The 19,779-nt window shown below is 35.3% G+C and overlaps 1 protein-coding gene across 6 annotated transcripts in view; it reads right to left on the reverse strand.

Annotated features, from left to right (window-relative positions):
• rasgrf2a (Ras protein-specific guanine nucleotide-releasing factor 2a) overlaps positions 1 to 18,086 on the reverse strand; it is a 43,437-nt gene extending 25,351 nt beyond the window's left edge. For 5 of the 6 annotated variants that reach the window (XM_016229867.1, XM_016229870.1, XM_016229868.1 and 2 more), the window contains exons 1-8: positions 17,506 to 18,086; positions 9,688 to 9,794; positions 5,716 to 5,863; positions 2,860 to 2,949; positions 2,469 to 2,722; positions 1,520 to 1,599; positions 986 to 1,179; positions 719 to 828 (exon numbers count right to left, since the gene is read on the reverse strand). In XM_016229867.1, the coding sequence (XP_016085353.1) occupies positions 719 to 828; positions 986 to 1,179; positions 1,520 to 1,599; positions 2,469 to 2,722; positions 2,860 to 2,949; positions 5,716 to 5,863; positions 9,688 to 9,794; positions 17,506 to 17,784 (1,262 nt within the window). In that variant the 5' untranslated portion in view covers positions 17,785 to 18,086. Of the gene's footprint in view, positions 1 to 718; positions 829 to 985; positions 1,180 to 1,519; positions 1,600 to 2,468; positions 2,723 to 2,859; positions 2,950 to 5,715; positions 5,864 to 9,687; positions 9,795 to 17,505 lie in introns of those variants that run through there. The other variant, XM_016229872.1, reaches the window with a different exon arrangement.
• Positions 18,087 to 19,779: the final 1,693 nt, after the last annotated feature.

Genomic DNA, 19,779 nt, shown 5'->3' on the forward strand with positions numbered 1-19,779 from the left:
ATTCTACATCACCGCCTGTTTAGCCCCGCCCACCTATTCTACATCACCGCCTGTTTAGCCCCGCCCACCTATTCTACATCACCGCCTGTTTAGCCCCGCCCACCTATTCTACATCACCGCCTGTTTAGCCCCGCCCACCGATTCTACATCACCGCCTGTTTAGCCCCGCCCACCGATTCTACATCACCGCCTGTTTAGCCCCGCCCACCGATTCTACATCACTGCCTGTTTAGTTCTGTTGTACTGTTCATCAGAGAACAGTAAAAAATAATAAAAAAGGCAGTTCATGACCCCTTTAAAATAAATACAATATTATTTTTATTTCCATAATAAATTTTTTTTATTATATAATTTTGATCCAAACTGATATAAACAGAAAAAATAAAAAATAAAGGTTCTAACTAGAACAAACAATGTCTTTTACAGTCTGAAGCAATAGAAGAACGTCATAAAGAACTTTTAATTCTCTAGTTTGACTCTTTAAACCCTCTCTTTAGACCTTGAAGCCAATACAGTGATCTGAAGAACTTTGTTACATTTTCAATCAACCATACAGCAACTCGAGAGCCCTAAACACCCAAAATGGCTCTTAATATGAAGAGGCTTCCTTAGATTTTTTTCTCTGAACTCTGAACAACAAAAGGCGTTTTTAGGCATTTTTTTAAATTATAAAATTAATATCATACACCTCATTATTTTTTTTCTAGCTTTTACTCACTTGGACAGTTCCTCAAGTTTGGATTTGGCAAATTCCAGACTCTTGCGCTCCACATGTTCATGAGGCGTGTGAGCGAGAAGCTCATGAAGGGTGATGATGTATCGTGGAATCTAATAATAATAATGAAAATAATTGTCAATTAAAATACAAAAACACTCATTTTAACACAATCAACCACAGTTAAATGAAATGGAATGTGCAGTATGCTAGTGTTACTATTGTTTGTTCTCACGCTCATTGCTCAAAGGTCAGAGGTTAGCGGCTCACCTGAAACATGGGGTAGGTGAGGAAGGTTTCCAGCATTCGGCCCTCACAGGCGGCGTTTGCTTCATACTGCTTCAGAAGCTTGTCAAAGTCCCGGTTCTGTTTACAGTTCGCCAGAACCTGCAAGCTGTACTGATGGTTTCGCACAAACTCCTGATAAATGTTCAGCATCGGCAGTAAGATGTCGAAGAGATCCGCTGAAACGTGACAGTTCAGTTTTCAGACATTAGCATCATGTTTATGTGAACATTGTCTGGCAAACTGAGATATGTAAGTGGTCGTGACTCGTGAGCATTGAAATGAAGTCAAATAACAGATTTAATTCATCTCAGCAAAATTATTTATATACTTTCTATTCTGACTTGTGTAAATTATTAGATGAGAGAATTATCCTTATGTTCATTTTTATTCTATATGTGGAGAGTCAAAAAGCCATTGCACTGCACCTCGTACTATGAATGGCTGTGTGCGGAAAAATAAAATAAAATAAATAATTTAATCTGAATTAAATATAAAGTGCAGCTTAAACAAACTCACCTAAAACTAGCGTTGGCCAGTTGGCTATCCGAGCCTTCAAGCCTTGATGGAATATTTCATGGAGAAACATTATCGTCTCACTTAAAAACAGCAAAGAAGAGAAATGCATGGTGCATTAATTTCTGAAAAACATATTAGACTTTCAAAAAAAATGGCATATAATTGCATATTTTAATCATATGATAGTTGCATATATTAAACATTTATTGGTGGTGTTAAAATAAAAGTTAATTTTTTTGTTGGTCAACGGCTTTACCAAAAATAAAAAAAATCTGAAATACTGTATAATCAGAATCAGAATCAGAATGAGCTTTATTCGCCAAGTGTGTGCAAACACACAAGGAATTTGTTATGTTTTTTTAGGAGCTCTTGGTACATACATACATACATTTATGACATGAGAACAGAGAGAACATTTAAATAAGACTAAGGAAAAAACAAAAAATAAATAATGATAATAATAATAATAATAATGTGGTAAACATCTGGAACAGAACATTTATTTACAGATTGTTCAGATTTTTTTCCCTCACAGAGAAAATAAGAATTGCAAGATAAAATATTGTAAGAAAAAAAAAACATTGCAATTACTGTTTTCATTTTTTAATTCTGTGTTGCAAAACAAAAAAAACAAAAAAAACCTGCAAGATAAAAACTTGTAATTCTGAGAAAAAAAAGTCAGAACTGTGAGATATAAAATCAGAATTGCAAGACATAATCTTGCAATTGCAATAAAAAATATTTCTCATGCAATATAAATGATTTATTTTGTGGTGGAAACAAAAAATCAGAATAGTAAGATATTAATTGCAAGAAAAAAAGTCTGAATTGTGAGATAAATAGTCGCAGTTACTTTTTAATTTTTTATTCCGAGGTGGAAACAAGCTTCCACAGTTTTCCATCCAAGTATTCAATTAATTTAAGTTGACCATCAGAACATTAAATATACCTATTGAGGAAGATGCTGCTGACATCGTCATGACTAATGGGGGGTTTTTTGGAGCTGGCTGCCATCCTGAGCGGCCGCAGGAAGCAGTTGACCAGGATGGAGAGCTGGAGCACGTACTCCGTCTCGGCCTCCACCATGTTAAAGACGATCTGGTTTCTCTTTCTCATGCTCTCGGCGTGAGGTGAGCAGATGTAGTCCTGCACGATGATCTTCCACTTCCTTCTGCACAGCCAACCACGCATGAAGCTTTGCACCTGCGAGAAAACACGCAACAGAGATGCCCGAATGACTGCACATATGCTAGAAACAATAGCAAAAATTATTGTGTAAATGAGGTGGATATATAATTGTGAACAAACGTATGACAATCCTAATATAGACAATCATTTACCTTCTTGATTTTCTTGATATCTGGATCTTCTTCCTCTTGATTGGACTGATAGGGCAACATGTGCTCTTTCGTCTTATTCAGAACAATAATCTAAAACACAGATAACACAGTTAATATACACATAGCAGGGTTGCCAGGGTTTTCCTGCACAAATGGGCTTTTGAATTTTTTTTTAAATGCTTTGGCATGAAAATTATGTTTTTTTGGGCTATTTTTATAGTGCACCGTGGCCACCAAAAAGGTTTAATTGTAGACAAATAATATGAAGATGGATAATTTTACTAACGTGTATTGAACTTTTCCTATTACATACCTGGCAACCTAAGGACCACTGAAAGAGCAAGTAAGAGAGAGATGGTATGGACATGCGTTTGCGGTCATGTCACAAAGTAAAGGTTGCATGAATATATATATATATATACATGATTCAGTAACTTAAGAGTTATTGAATACAGCAAACAATAAATATGCAAATACTACATATAAACTAGTCTAGCTACAATCTTTAAAAAAAAAAAGTAAAATAAATAAAATGTATTTAAAAATTTTTAATAAAATTTGATTTTAAGCTCCTTTATGGGAATCCAGCAGCTGTCAACTGTGATTGGACGCTTAAAAACTAGGCTAGTTTTCGTTCATTTTCAGTTGGTTTTGAGTTGGCTTTGGGCTGGATTTTTTCTCTGAGAATAAAAAAAAATAAAAAAAGGTAAATGCCTATTTCCTCTTGCAATTTCAAGTTTATATCTTGCAATACTGAGAAAAAAATGGCAAGCTTCATGAATAGCTATGTCAGTATATCACATGTTGTGATATTAAAATGTGTTATTAGAATTGTGTTATTAAAATTTATATCACATTTTATGCAATTTATCACGCTTCAAAAAATTAAAAAATTTAAAATTAAAGAGAGTAAAACATTAAAATGTGTGTGTATATATATATATATACTGTATATACTGTATACACACACACACACACACACACATAAGATTCAGAAGCTAAGGAGGTATAAAATACAGTAAAAAATTATGCAAATACTACATATAAACTAGTCTAGCTAAAATCATCCAAATAAAAACAGAATAAAAAAATCAAAACATTCATCAAATTGCCTGTCAACTTTGACTGGATGCTGGAAAAATTGTTTTCATTTCTTATGGGTGGCTTTTGAGTGTACATTTTTCTGGGATCTGGCAACCCTGGATAGAACCGATGAAGATGAACTAGTCTCAGCCTCTAGAACCAGGAAGTATGACCATATTAGCTTGGTTCTGTCAACACTGCACTGGCTCCCTATTAAACATAGTATAGATTTTAACAGCCTGCTAATTACTTATAAAGCCCTGAATGGTTTAGTTCCTCAGTACTTGAGCAAGCTCTTATCGCATTATAGTCTTCCACGTCTGCTGCGTTCTCAAAACTCTGGCCATTTGATAATACCTAGAATATCAAAATCAACTGCGGGCGGCAGATCCTTTTCCTATTTAGCACCCAAACTCTGAAATAATCTACCAAACATTGTTCGGGAGACAGACACACTCTGTCAGTTTAAATCTAGATTAAAGACCCATCTCCTTAACCTGTTTTACCCATAACACACTAACACATTTCTATTACTCAAATCCGTTAAAGGATTGTTAGGCTGCATTAATTAGGTCAACCGGAACCGGGAACACTTCCAATAACATACGATGTACTTGTTACATCATAAGAAGAATGGCATCTACGCTAATATTAGTCTGTTTCTTTCTTATTCCGAGGTCCCCGTAGCCACTAGATCCAGTACGTACCCAGCCCAGATGGTGGATCAGCACCTAGAGATGACCTCGACAGCCCTGAATGTCAGCGGAGACCAGGACAACTAGATGAGCCCCAGAGACAGATCCCCAGTAAAGACCTTGTCTCCTAGACGGCCACCGGGACAAGACCACAGGAACTAGATGAGTCCTCTGCACAATCTAACTTTGCTGCAGCATGGATCAACCTTCTGGTTCGTCTGGCCAGAGGAGAACTGGGCCCCCGACTGAGCATGGTTTCTCCCAAGGTTTTTTCTCCATTGGATGTCACCGATGGAGTTTTGGTTCCTTGCCGCTGTCGCCTCTGGCTTGCTTAGTTTGGGACACTTAATTTCCAGAGATATCGTCGACTTGATTGCACAGATACTATTTAAACTGAACTGAGCTGGACGATGACATCACTGAATCCAATGATGAACTGCCTTTAACTGAAAATTGAGTGTTTACTATTGTCATTTTGCATTATTGACACACTATTTTCCTATTTTGATGCAGTAAAGCTGCTTTGACACAATCTGTATTGTTAAAAGCGCTGTATAAATAAAGGTGACTTGACTTGACTTGACGTCACGCCCACGGAACATCTAATGCATACGGCACACAAAATTGGAAACACTTCGGGAGTTTCGAAGTCGTCATCGGATTGGTTGAATTATACAGGATTTCTGGGAGATGTGCGTATATCGCGTTCTTTAACGTTCCGCCTGGAAAACAAAAAATGCCGTGACGCCAAACCCCCTCAAGTTAGAAGAAAGCCGTCATGTTTACAACTGGGATAATGATCAACTAAACGCTGAATTTTTAAAAGTATGTGAAATATTTAAAGTTCGCGGCATAGAATCTGTAAAGTATGTTCAGGAGTTTTACACACGGTCTGTTATTATGGGGACATTTCCATGCCTCTAAACATGACGCGGCACAAATCGAAATGTGATTGGTTGCTTTATCTGTCAGTCATATGGCCTCTTGGGCGGTCTTTGCCTTTCAAAGCGGTCATGGTTCCCAGACCTTCTGCCGTCAGTCTGAAGGTCTGGCTATGCGAGATTAAAGATGAACTGACCTCTGCCTTCAGTCTCTCAATCTCTGTATCCTGGTCTTCCAGTTGTGTCCGCAGCTGATTTGCCGCCACCTTTTCCGTCTCCATGATCTGCACCAGATGGATGTATTTCTGCATGAGAACTTCTCGCTCGATGATGAGGGCTGAATAACTGCCAGTGACAGCAGAAGGACAGAAACATTTACAAAGAGAAACTTTGAGTGCTAAATGAGCCACTCAAAAGTCTTATTTAGTGTAGTCTAGGTTGTATTTTATTTTATCTGATGTAGTTTTGTTTATGGCCTTTGAAGATGTTGCATCTGTCTAATTTGACCAAGTGATAGATGAACATGCAGTGAAATACTGTGTCTGATTGCAATGCACTACAAAACCTTGACTTAAAAAGTAAAATAAACCTATTTATTTTGCTATCCTCACTATGCATGCTTACAGTATATGGTGAGTTGCATTTTATCATTTGCATTCTGCATTATTTTCTCCTCCATCATAAAGGCCCTGCAACTCATCAATGATGTAGAGTGAAAGATCTGTGCCAAATGTGAGATACTAACAGAAAAAATCTTGCTTGCTTTTCTACGTCATATCAAATCCATCAAAACTACATGCTGCAATAATGGACCTTTTAGTTAAAGCCGGTTTAGTAAAGGCACCACTGAGGTCGTGATCTATGTAACACATGCAAAACTGTGACGTAAATGTTACAGCACAACACAATTTTTTTCAAAAAGAAAATATGACATTTAAAACTATTGCAAAGAAAAACATTTTCAAAGATTTTAGACTTTTGGACCCCTTTCTTTATGCGCAAAAGGGGTACTGTGCAAAAGACAAAGTGCAAATGACTTTGTCATCAAGCTTCAAACTAATAAAAGAAGAGCTACAACGGCATGCATAATTTCTGTATAATATCTATTAGGCTGTACGGTCTTGGTTTGGTTTGAAAGTGAAAGTGAAGTGACATGTGGCCAAGTATGGTGACCCATACTCGGAACTAGTGCTCTGCATTTATCCCATCCAAAGTGCACACACACAGCAGTGAACACACACACACACCGTGAACACACACCCGGAGCAGTGGGCAGCCATTTTTTTACTGCGGCGCCCGGGGAGCAGTTGGGGGCACCTCAGTCGTGGTATTGAAGGTGTGAGAGAGTGCTGTACATTCACTCCCCCCACCTACAATCCCTGCCGGTACGAGACTCGAACCTGCAACCTTTTAGGTTACAAGTCCTACTCTCTAACCATTAGGCCAATGGTTAACATAACTTCCCTTAACCCAATAAAGAAAAAAAACTGAAGTTCTTAAGTTATCTTTTATTTAATTATTGGCTTAGTCTCAGATGTTTCTCCTAAAATTCAAAGTTTAAAAAAGTCAAAGTTTTGACATATAATATAAGTATAAATTAATGTGGAAAGCAGCTCAGATAATTTGGATAATTTTTACATGCATGTATGTATTATATATAATTTCTATATGTTTTCACTTTAATTTTAGTTAAACATTTTAGCAATTTCGTTGTGTTTTTTAAAATTTTTTGGCATGTTTCTTTATATGTCTGTATAGTTTTTGTTAATTGTATTTATTTAGTTTCAGCTTTAGTTAGTTATTTAGTTTCAAGTTTATTCGTTTCAACTTCTTTATTCTGAATAATGCACCTTTTGTGTTTTATACTTCTTATTTGCACCCTACCGTACTGTATCAACATCGCACTATATTAATGTAAATTTAGATTTGCACCTCGTACTGTATTTCATAGATAATTGCATTGAGCTGGTCTCTGCACCTGTCCCTAATAAATGTTTATTGTCCATGCACAAACTTACATTTATATATATATATATATATATATATATATATATACATAATTACACTTATTTATATATATTCTGTATTTGTATTTTATTTTATCTGATGTAGTTTTGTTTATGGCCTTTGAAGATGTTGCATCTGTCTAATTTGACCAAGTGATAGATGAACATGCAGTGAAATACTGTGTCTGATTGCAATGCACTACAAAACCTTGACTTAAAAAGTAAAATAAACCTATTTATTTTGCTATCCTCACTATGCATGCTTACAGTATATGGTGAGTTGCATTTTATCATTTGCATTCTGCATTATTTTCTCCTCCATCATAAAGGCCCTGCAACTCATCAATGATGTAGAGTGAAAGATCTGTGCCAAATGTGAGATACTAACAGAAAAAATCTTGCTTGCTTTTCTACGTCATATCAAATCCATCAAAACTACATGCTGCAATAATGGACCTTTTAGTTAAAGCCGGTTTAGTAAAGGCACCACTGAGGTCGTGATCTATGTAACACATGCAAAACTGTGACGTAAATGTTACAGCACAACACAATTTTTTTCAAAAAGAAAATATGACATTTAAAACTATTGCAAAGAAAAACATTTTCAAAGATTTTAGACTTTTGGACCCCTTTCTTTATGCGCAAAAGGGGTACTGTGCAAAAGACAAAGTGCAAATGACTTTGTCATCAAGCTTCAAACTAATAAAAGAAGAGCTACAACGGCATGCATAATTTCTGTATAATATCTATTAGGCTGTACGGTCTTGGTTTGGTTTGAAAGTGAAAGTGAAGTGACATGTGGCCAAGTATGGTGACCCATACTCGGAACTAGTGCTCTGCATTTATCCCATCCAAAGTGCACACACACAGCAGTGAACACACACACACACCGTGAACACACACCCGGAGCAGTGGGCAGCCATTTTTTTACTGCGGCGCCCGGGGAGCAGTTGGGGGCACCTCAGTCGTGGTATTGAAGGTGGGAGAGAGTGCTGTACATTCACTCCCCCCACCTACAATCCCTGCCGGTACGAGACTCGAACCTGCAACCTTTTAGGTTACAAGTCCTACTCTCTAACCATTAGGCCAATGGTTAACATAACTTCCCTTAACCCAATAAAGAAAAAAAACTGAAGTTCTTAAGTTATCTTTTATTTAATTATTGGCTTAGTCTCAGATGTTTCTCCTAAAATTCAAAGTTTAAAAAAGTCAAAGTTTTGACATATAATATAAGTATAAATTAATGTGGAAAGCAGCTCAGATAATTTGGATAATTTTTACATGCATGTATGTATTATATATAATTTCTATATGTTTTCACTTTAATTTTAGTTAAACATTTTAGCAATTTCGTTGTGTTTTTTAAAATTTTTTGGCATGTTTCTTTATATGTCTGTATAGTTTTTGTTAATTGTATTTATTTAGTTTCAGCTTTAGTTAGTTATTTAGTTTCAAGTTTATTCGTTTCAACTTCTTTATTCTGAATAATGCACCTTTTGTGTTTTATACTTCTTATTTGCACCCTACCGTACTGTATCAACATCGCACTATATTAATGTAAATTTAGATTTGCACCTCGTACTGTATTTCATAGATAATTGCATTGAGCTGGTCTCTGCACCTGTCCCTAATAAATGTTTATTGTCCATGCACAAACTTACATTTATATATATATATATATATATATATATACATAATTACACTTATTTATGTACATTGGCTATTTACACTTCTGGTTAGATGCTAACTGTATTTCATTGGCCCTGTACTTGTACTCTGCAAAATGACAATAAAGTTTAATCTAATTCAATCTAATCTAATTTAATCTTTAGTTATTGTAGTACTTCAAGTTAAACTAAATGAAACTGAGAAATTAGCTGCAATAAAATAAGTTTAACGGTTTTTTATATTTTATTATTTTAGTTAACGATTATTTCAAGTAATGTAAATGTTTTTATTGAAAGAAATGGAAATGTTTTTTTATTGTTTTATGTGGGATTGCTGAGGTATTTGTTCTAAGGAGAAATATCTGAGAAGCAGGAGACTTCAGCAAAAGTCTCCATTTGTATTGCTATCTAACAGCTGTTACATGACAGGCTAACCAGCTCAGCAAAACCATGTAATGTTCTCCAAAGACGTTGAGTGTTTTGTCTTTTATTGTACCTGGCCTGATGAATGGCCTCCACCCACTCATTACAATCCGCATGCTCTTCTGTCCGCAGCTCCAGAGGTTTCTGCCCATCGTGGCCGAAAATCACCAGGAAGTAATACTGAAAAAGATGAGAAATGAAACATCAGAGAGTGTAGGCCACAAATCAGCATTCAGCATTCATATTCTTTATTACTGACCTAAACAGAGACGCTTCCAGCGGACTCTAGCATGAACTTGCATGCACTCATTAAATGGAAATGACAGTAGACGTGCTACTGAGTAATTTCGCCTTAAATCATGAAGCAGCATGTGAAATCAAAAGACGGTAATACAATAAAACACCAAGCGTGTCACCAACACACAGTGGAAAAATATGAATAGATCATGTCTGGAAGGGAAAAAAACAAAGTTTTCTTTAACTCTCATGTTGTGCTCCGGTCATTTTGACTTTGAATTTCTTTTTCCCAAAAATGCTAGTTAATGTCCTCACCAGAGCTGGGTAGATTACTTACAAATTGTAGTCCGTTACTGATTACAGATTACATGACAAAAACTGTAGTTAGTAATGTAATCTAGGTTACTTATTTTATTTAATGTAATTCGGCTACTTTTTAGATTACTTTAATCAAACTTGTTTTAAACTTACTTAAACACAACATATTCATATATAAAAAAGCAAAGAAAAAGAAAACGACAAATGAAATTTTTTATATCAAAATCATAAAATGCATTAAACATTACATTACACCAGGGTTTGCCAAACTGGGGTTAATATAAGAACTGCACTAGGTTTGTCAGTTGATAAAAAGCTAATAACTAGTGTAAAAAGTACAATAAAAATCATTTAATCCCTTGAACACTAAAAATATAAATATTTTACTTGTTTACCTGCATGTCAATGTAACCATTAACCGACATCTAACATGTATGAAATATTAACTTCCTCAGAGAGATATTTCAGGTATATATTTTATTTTAAGGGGATCGGCTGATAAAAACGTTTGGGAATCCCTGCATTATACGAACAAACATTAATAAACATGAAAATAACAATGACATTACACACCCAGAGTCTTCCAGGTTTGAAGTGTTTTTGTCCAGACTTCCATTATGAATAATTTACTGCCATTGTGTGAATAATATATAATCATGTAATCCATAATAAGTAACTGTAATTGGATTATGAGCATTTTAAAATGTAATATACTCTTATTACAAGTACTTTTTGGAATCTGATTACACAATTCAGATTACATGTAATCAGTTACTACTCAGCACTGGTCATCACATTGGAGTAAAACTTACTGGCTTTGCTCACACAGGCTATAACTACTTCCCCAAATTTTTTATTTTTTTGATAATTTTTTAAACTTTTTTTTAAAGATCCAACCTTGTTTTTTTCCACCCCCACCTTGTTATACTTGTGGTGTCCTGGTCAAAAATGACCGGCCTACAAAATACAAAAAAATAGCTTATACATTTTTCATTATGCTATATTATTACCAAATATTGTATTCAATATTTTGGTCAACTTGTATACTTTCAATTAGCGCGGGTTTTGTATTTATTTTTGGATTTGATTGATCATAGGACTCACTGATCTTATCTCATGCAGCTCAGTTTTTGAATGAATATTGCCAAAATTACCCACAAATTAAGCTTTAGCGTTAGTTCTGGCAGGTCACGTGAGTCAAGCTTGCATCAGCTGATTCTCAGCTGATCACATCTACCTATAGGAATACGACACCTATCGCGGCATTCCTATATAAGCTGTATTCAGTATTATTCAGCAGCTTTTCAGCTTGCTTCGGAGCAAATTACCCTCCTCCATCCCCAGCTCCACCTTTTGCCACAGTCTGGGCTTAGCTTTCTGATATTCCTTGCTAATCAGACTCCTTTATCTTGAATAAAGTGTTACACTTAAATATCATTGAGTACATTAATGATATCTGCCTTGTTCTGTTCTGTTAACCCTGGGGGGTTATTATTGCTGCTCTCTCTGCTCATTCATGACAGGCTGCATGGATGGCAAGGGAGGTTTTTTGCCCAGAACAGAACCATACCGCCAAACCAAACTTTATGCTAAGTATCTATCATTTTGACGATAGTGGTCCTGACAGAATTAATGTTTTTTTTCACAAAAAAACTCAGGTGCAGATCAATGAGGCCTACGATCAATCAATTCCAAAAAGAAATACAAAACCTGTGCTAACTGAAAGAAAACAAATTGACAAAGAGATTGAATCCAAAATTTGGTGATAATATAGGATAATGAGAGATTTATAAGTTATTTTGTTTAAAAAAACAGTCATTTTTGACCAGGAACACCAAATTAGGTAAAGGATTTTCACTACAGAGTTTATTTTCTTACATATATTCACTTGATTATGGATGTACATATGACCTGCACATGTTCTTGACAGTATCTTGACAATAAGTGACGGAGCAAAAGAGCCAGAAAACGGTGAGAGTGATTTATAGGACGTAGGCTTAAGGGCTCGTTTGTGTTCTCATGATGCACAACTGGTGTGTGTGTGTGTGGTTATGTAACCGGCAGAGTTCTTCTCTGTCTTTAATGCACTGTCCTGAGCCTCAGGCCTGGTTTAAACCGAGAGATAACAATAGACACGGCCGGCCCACAAATACATCGGATTCTGTTTCACTTTCACCGACCCACAGAACTATCTTCTCCCACTGAATGCCATTAACATCAGATTTATGCATCCGATTACAATAACAAAGCTCATTGACATGTCAGAACTCACATTCATATCTGACTCGTTTGCATAATGTTTGCTATAGCAGCCATAAATGCATGTTTTCTTGGGTCACGCACATAAACGCACACAGATTGTCCTTCCGAAGTCATGCACTGTAGACTTTCATTCAGATAACCGTGTCTGAGAGAAACACGCTGCCAGAAGGGCTGCTATTCTTAGACGGGAACCCAGCACTGTGTTGCACATGTGTGCGGCCTGTTTACGGTCAGCGGAGCTCACGAAACCGCAAGAATCCCGGGAAACGCTTCTTCCAGAGGGACTACATCTGTAAGAATCCAGAAAATATGACTAAATCAACATGCAATGGCATTCTCATGCATTTTAACGTTTAATATTCATACAATAAAAACATTTATATTAAGTTAAAAAAAAATTATTAAATATTTATAATTCATATTATTTTTTTAAAAATGGGTGGGAACAGATTTTATCCATTGGGAATTAATAGGTACAGCTTCAGTTCCAGAACTACTTTTCCAATCTTTTCTACATAAGGATTGAATTTTCTTTTCATTGCAATAAATATGATCAAATCAGTACATTATACAACTGACACAAATATAAAACATACTAAATACAACTAGACTTAAAATATATATAAAACATTCAGATATACACTAATGCTCCAAAAGTTTAAATGTTAAAGATGTAAAGCTGGGCAAGTATTTTTTTCAAACAAATTACTATTTTTATTCAGCAACGATGCAGAAAATTGATCAAAATTCAAAAAGTGAATACATTTATAACGTAAGAAAATATTTCTATTTCAATTAAATGCTTATATTTAAAGAACACAAAAAAGATGTGAAAAAAGATGTACAGTATATACATATGTACACTATATATATAAAAAAAACTGTTTTCAACATTGATAATAATCAGAAATGTTTCTTGAGCAGCAGATCAGCATGTTATACTGATTTCTGAAGATCATGTGACACTGAAGACTGGAGTAATGATGCTGAAAATACAGCTGCGCATCACAGAAATACATTACATTTTAAAATATATTCAAATAGAAAATAGCGTGTTTCAGATTGACAGCACACTGCTGGCCAGAGCGGACGGCTGATAATCTCAGAGAAGTGTGTGTGTGTGTGTGTGTGTGTGTGTGAAGGGGGCAGCAACATCTGCTATAACATAACAGAAGAGATTGTGTGTGGGTTTACTTAGCTAAATCTGACAAAACCTCTCTTTAGGGGCATGGCTTCAGTTGGAAACTATACATATATTCATTATTTAAAAAAATGCAAAAAAAAGTTCTGTTTCATGGTTAGGCTACAGTAATTCTAATTCAGATTTCACCATAAAATAAATAAATAAATAAATAAATAAATAAATAAAGATGATGACAGCTAATCCCATTTGACCACATATGTATGTATCATTACATTTCTCATTAGTAGGTAGAGACATTTTACTTTTGCATTTATTTGTAATTGTCATTATCCTGGTAAAAGTACACTGCAAAAGTGTTTATATTAAACTAATAGAATTATGCTTTTTATTATTAAAATTATCAAAAATTATTCATTATCATGATGAATGTTTTAAAATGTAAATAAATAAATTTTACCCCTAAATTATAGTAATTGTAATTCATATTTCAACTTAAAAATCACAGGAACATTTTAGATGTCAATCACATTTTATGAATACAAATATATAACGGCACACTCGTTTTAATAAACAAGTTTATTTGTAAGTGTGTCTGCAGTTTTATATTTTTCTTTACAAGTCTTTTTCCATAACTTGCACCTCCATAAGGTGTTTTCTTGCTTTAGTGCTTTGTTAAAGAATTTAATCACATTTTAACACAAAATTATCATTACAATCCATTTTCTCATTAGTGCGCAAGGAGGGACATTTTACTTTTAATAATTGTCAATATTGTCAATAGTAAAAATATATTGTAAAAATATTTTTTACACTACTAGAATGACGTTTTTTTTTTAAATCAACACAAATGAATGGCAGTACAACAAACACTATCATGCTGTATAAATAAATACTTGAAATTTTGATCAAATAAATATTACCCTTATTATTTAAGATGGTAAATTTGGGTAATTTGAGCATTATTATTATTTTTTTTAAACAATCACAGGAGACTACAAAACACAGGCAGATTAGGAAACTCAGGCTTAGGCCCATGAACGGACAACAGGCCTTAATCTGGACAAAACGTGTTGGCCTGAGTGCCGTCGTGCTGAAGAGGGGCTTTCAAGTCTCATGTGGTCCCTGCTAATGGCCGGGGATCAGAATATATCTGCTTCATACGCAGAAGATGAGTGTTTAATCTGCAAGATGCTGCTTAACATGAGCAGTGACCGCAGCGCATGTCTGTTTATGTGCAGGCTTGCTTCTCGGGATGTAAAAATATTGATTCCCAAACCTCTCGACCAGAGAATTTCCATGACTTTTCTGTGAGTACTGGAAAAGCAGGGTGGCTGTCCAGTTTAATAATTAACATGTAGTATATATAATATAGTATAAAATATAATTTGATTACAGCATATGCACAAATATGCAAGATTTACAGAAACTAACACAAGCGGGAAGAAACTTCTGGTGAAGAGCCAAGCAAATTTTCAGGCTGATGATCAATTTCCAAAAAGCCAAATATCAGTCAATTAATCTTTTTGCTTGATAAACCAGTCTGTGACGTAATAAAGATTCCACCAACCAGTGTCTAACTAATTAAATAATTCAGAGCTGAGCATAACTGTGTCTGCACACTGAAAATATTGGTTCAAAATTTTATTTCAGAACTCATTTGTATTAATTTTGCTGATGCAGACCTAAAAACTTGCATTTGAAGCCATAATATCAGTGCACAGACATTTACTCGCTTATATCCACTCATTTAAAAGCGGTCATGTTTGATTGCAATATATGGGCTGTTATTGCTGGTTTTAACATCTTTACACTAACACTTAGGAAACACCGGAGCTAGTTGTCACACGAGGAAGCTGTCATGAGGCTATTTCTTAGTAACTAAGAATTAGAGGAACTAGAGCAGTGGTTTAGTGTGTTGGTTTCACAAAACTAATTTGAAAAAAAAATATTTTTTAGTTTTAGTTGTAAATTAGGACGTCTTATAAATTCTGTCCTTGAAACTAGTATTATATTTCACTAAAACCATTAAAAAAATTGTTACTTGATCACCAGTTGGAGTGCCCTTGATAGCCACCAGAGAGCACTCTATCCTGGACTGCATTCCCCATAATCCTTTGCACACACTCATCAGCGCTCATTGTTTGCACCTGTGTCTTGTTAGCTCACCCTATAAAAGCCCGGTTCTCTTTGTCGTTCATTGCCAAGTATTGTATGTGTCTGTACTGCAATGCTAAGCCTTGTTTCCTTTCCAATTACGCCTTTGGCTTACCCATCAATAAACACTGCATTTGGATCCTCAACCTTCATGTCCCTGTGCAGTTTCATGAAAATAAAAAAAGCATAAACTTATTTTATTTCCGCAAGTTGTCAAAATAAAGCAAAAATATTGCACTAAATGTACTAGAATAACTGAAATAAAAATGAATAAAATATATCGTATTTGAAAAAACAGTAACAAAATAAAAATGACAAACACAAAGAAAAACCAGAAAGAAAACAACAACAAAAAAACAGTCTCAGTTAGGCATGGGCCAATTACCGATTTCAAGGTATACCACGATTTTGAATGTCACGGTTTCAAAACCACTAATATTTTCCATTATACTGTTCCTGCGGTATGCGCTGTTTTTCATGTCTCCTCAAAGAGAGCTTCCTCTGGAATTTACGCGATCGGCAACCGGATGTTTTTTTGTTTTTGTTTTATTGCAGCTCATCTCTGTTCTGGACTTGCACAAATTGCGTTGCAACGCAATCATTTTCCAAAATGTCATTTATGTGAAAATATGAAGTCTTTAAATGCCCGTTAACAGAGGCCCGAGACGATAAAGACGGACGCAAAGAGAAAAATACTGTAGTAGGCAGATCACTCACTGTTCATGATGCACGGACTATTGCAAGAAAATCCTAAATATTGATTTGGGGTTTATATGAATGTGTTTCTGAGGGGAACTGACTGTCTTCAGAAAAGTTTAGATGGTATTTTCTTTTCATCTCGTCTCTTTATAATTAATATTAAAGCAGTGTTAATACCAAGGAAACACTGTGTCTGCTGTTCCATGAGCGCCTCCTGCTGTCAGAGAGTGAATCTGCATCTCATTCAGAGCTTCTGCTGTTTGTTTCGTTCAGGTATGTAGTATAATTTCACAAAGCTAGTCAGAACATTCTGTTTTTGCTTCAGATTGGGTTATTATTAAATCAAATTAGGTATATGAAATTATATAACTAAATGATATGAAATCATATGTATATGAATAATATAACTAAAATTAAATAACTGTGATTACAGATTTAGGTTATATAAATAAATATATATAAATCCGTCTTTATTTTTCTTCTTTTTAGGGCAGCAGTCGCTCTCGCAGCAAATCAACCATCCACATCAAAAGCTGCAGGACAGCCCACAATTCAGCTAACATTTCAGAAACAAATCAAATAAAAAATAAACAAATACTACTGTTCCAAATATACTGTATGTTGCTAAAAAAAAATTTAATATATTGCGTTCAGTAGAAAAAAAGTTTTTTTTTTACCTAGAGATTAAAAAAAAAAACATTTTAGAGCTGAAACAACAATACCGTGATACCGTGATATTTTTGCTTACGGTTATCATACCGCCAAAATCTCATACCGGCCCATGCCTAGTCTCAATGATACTAAAATAATACTGCTTTGAACTAAGATTTTTATATGATTCAATTTATGTAATATAAAACAATCCTAGACTGAGAAACTTTCAGTAGCGTAAAAACTGTGACAACTAGTCCGGGTTCACTGTGTTCAATACACACACACACACACACACAAACTCGTGGTTTAAACCAACTTCCTCCAAACTGGCACACTTACACTTAAAATGTGTCTTTGATCGTAACAGCTAGTAATTAGTAGACCACAGATGAAATGTGGAGTGAAACTGATGTCAGATCATACCTGCTGTTTATCTGAACTCTCTTTCCCAGCGGTGGACACTTTGGGCGCCGGGATCCTCTCGCAGGTGCATCCCTCCAGCAAATAAATCCCTGATGGTCTGGTGCTCTGCTCGTTCTCAAAGGAAAACAGCACGTTCTGGTAAAGCGCGAAGTACTTCTCGTTCCAGCGGTTGTTTTCTGTGGCTTTTTTACTCAAGTACCCGCGTTTGATTCCCTCTTTACGCGCGACCATGGACAGAAAAAGCGCATGTCCTTCATTATAACGCACGCTCTTCTGCATCTTACAGCTCTGATCGTCACACTGAACCCATCATCATCCTCCTCCTCACACACAGCAGCCAGAGATGATGATCTAAAGTCCAGCCGAACGCGCTGATACTGTGCGTAAAGGAGATTCCAGACGCGTAATTACGCACAGCGATATCCTAAAGGAGTGCGCGGGTAACAAAACAAGCGAAAATACACTTCAGAAAGTAAAAGAGTCAACAAATATTACTACATAATGTGTCTAAACTAGTATGTAAACTAGATGCAGTGCACACTGAACAGACGGTACAACAGAATCAAGTCCGAGATCAGCGCTAATCGGCTTTGACACCGATTTAAAGAGACAGGACTATTTACCCCTTCAGTCTCTGTTTACCCAACGGTCTCTATTTACATACTCATTTGTATCAAAATATTTAAATACTGTCGTTCTTTATTTACTCAAATAACATTTTCTCTCACTTTTTTTTCCTCAGTAGTATTTTTTGTGTGTAAAAGTCCATCAGCCAGACCACCAAACTAGCTGGTCTAAACTAAAGCCCAATTGAACTTCAAATGTAAGACTTTCCACATTTGAACATTGCAGTGAATTTGCAAGTACAGCCAAAAAATGAGTTTATTTAATTTTAACAAGAGTTCGATACAGTCTGAACTGCATAAATATTGACATGTACGCCCCCTGCTGGTGACTGTATAAAAACAATGCTTTTACTGCACTGACAGAAGATCATAGCAGAAAAATGTATACATTTATATATAATAATGAGATTATGTATGTTGGCATGTGGTGCATGTGTTATGCATAAAAATATCTGAGTTCTGATGCATTCTGGGATTGCCTTCATTGGAAAGGATGCATTGATGCTGCCTAGAATGCCTTAAAAACCCACCTCTCTAGGCATCTAACTGGGTTTGGGAATAGAGCCAATGTTTCATGTGATGTCTGTGATTAGAAACTCCCATTAAACTTGTTTTCAGACGAGAAGAAAGCATCATAACGCTTGCGGAAACTCACACCGGTTCTAATTTCATCTCCTGCTTCTGGCTGTAAAGCTGACTTCACTCCTACAAAGAGATGAACTTGTGTCTTACAGAGGAAGAGCCCACGATACCAGACGCCCACTTCAACACAACCTCTGCAGGGCCGATCTGGAACAGAGCAGGAAACCACATTAAGAGCTTACCCAGCATGCTTTGAGACTTCTTTGGGAACATGCAGTATAATGTTTGCTGCTAATATTGAATATCCTTGCAGCCAAAACTCAATCTCGAAATATATGAGCATGCATGAAACATGCTGCGGTAAAACGAGGATAATGGGGTATATTCAGCTTCATCCAGGTCTAAAGCAGAACTAGGACAGTGTTTCTGACGGTGTCCAGCTTTGCATGGGGTCAGCTGAGGTCCTCAAACTCATGATTTGACATATTCAGTGTAAGCCATCCTTTAACAACAGCTTGAGGGGTTTTCTCGGAGATGAAGGGGAAAAAATTGGATCAGAAAAAAAAACACAAAATAAATAACTCATTACAATTTTTCATTATTAAAGCAATGCACAAATCTTTCAAAAAAGAAAAAAAAAACATTGTGATGTTTTTCATATTTATATTATATTAAAATCATTAAAATATCAGTGTTATTTATAGTTTTAATAAAGTGTTATTATTCTATAAATAGTATAGTTATTATAAATGCACTGTATAAAAATCTACATAAAAAAGATAAAAATAAAAAACATAAAATATACATTATACTGCATGTAAATATTATGCAGTAATATTGGTTGCTTATTGATAATGTGAAGTAAGTTGTGTTCTATTAACCCACAAACTGTGTAAATATCAAATGGAACAGGAACATGAATATACACTGGATTAAGTCAAATAAATCTAATAAGATTATTTATATATATATATATATATGTGTGTGTGTGTGTGTGTGTGTGTGTGTGTGTGTGTGTATATATATATATATATATATATATGTGTGTGTGTGTGTGTGTGTGTGT

This window comes from Sinocyclocheilus grahami, unplaced genomic scaffold (assembly GCF_001515645.1).
Source record: "Sinocyclocheilus grahami isolate Dianchi unplaced genomic scaffold, SAMN03320097.WGS_v1.1 scaffold359.1, whole genome shotgun sequence".
Lineage (NCBI taxonomy): Eukaryota > Metazoa > Chordata > Actinopteri > Cypriniformes > Cyprinidae > Sinocyclocheilus > Sinocyclocheilus grahami.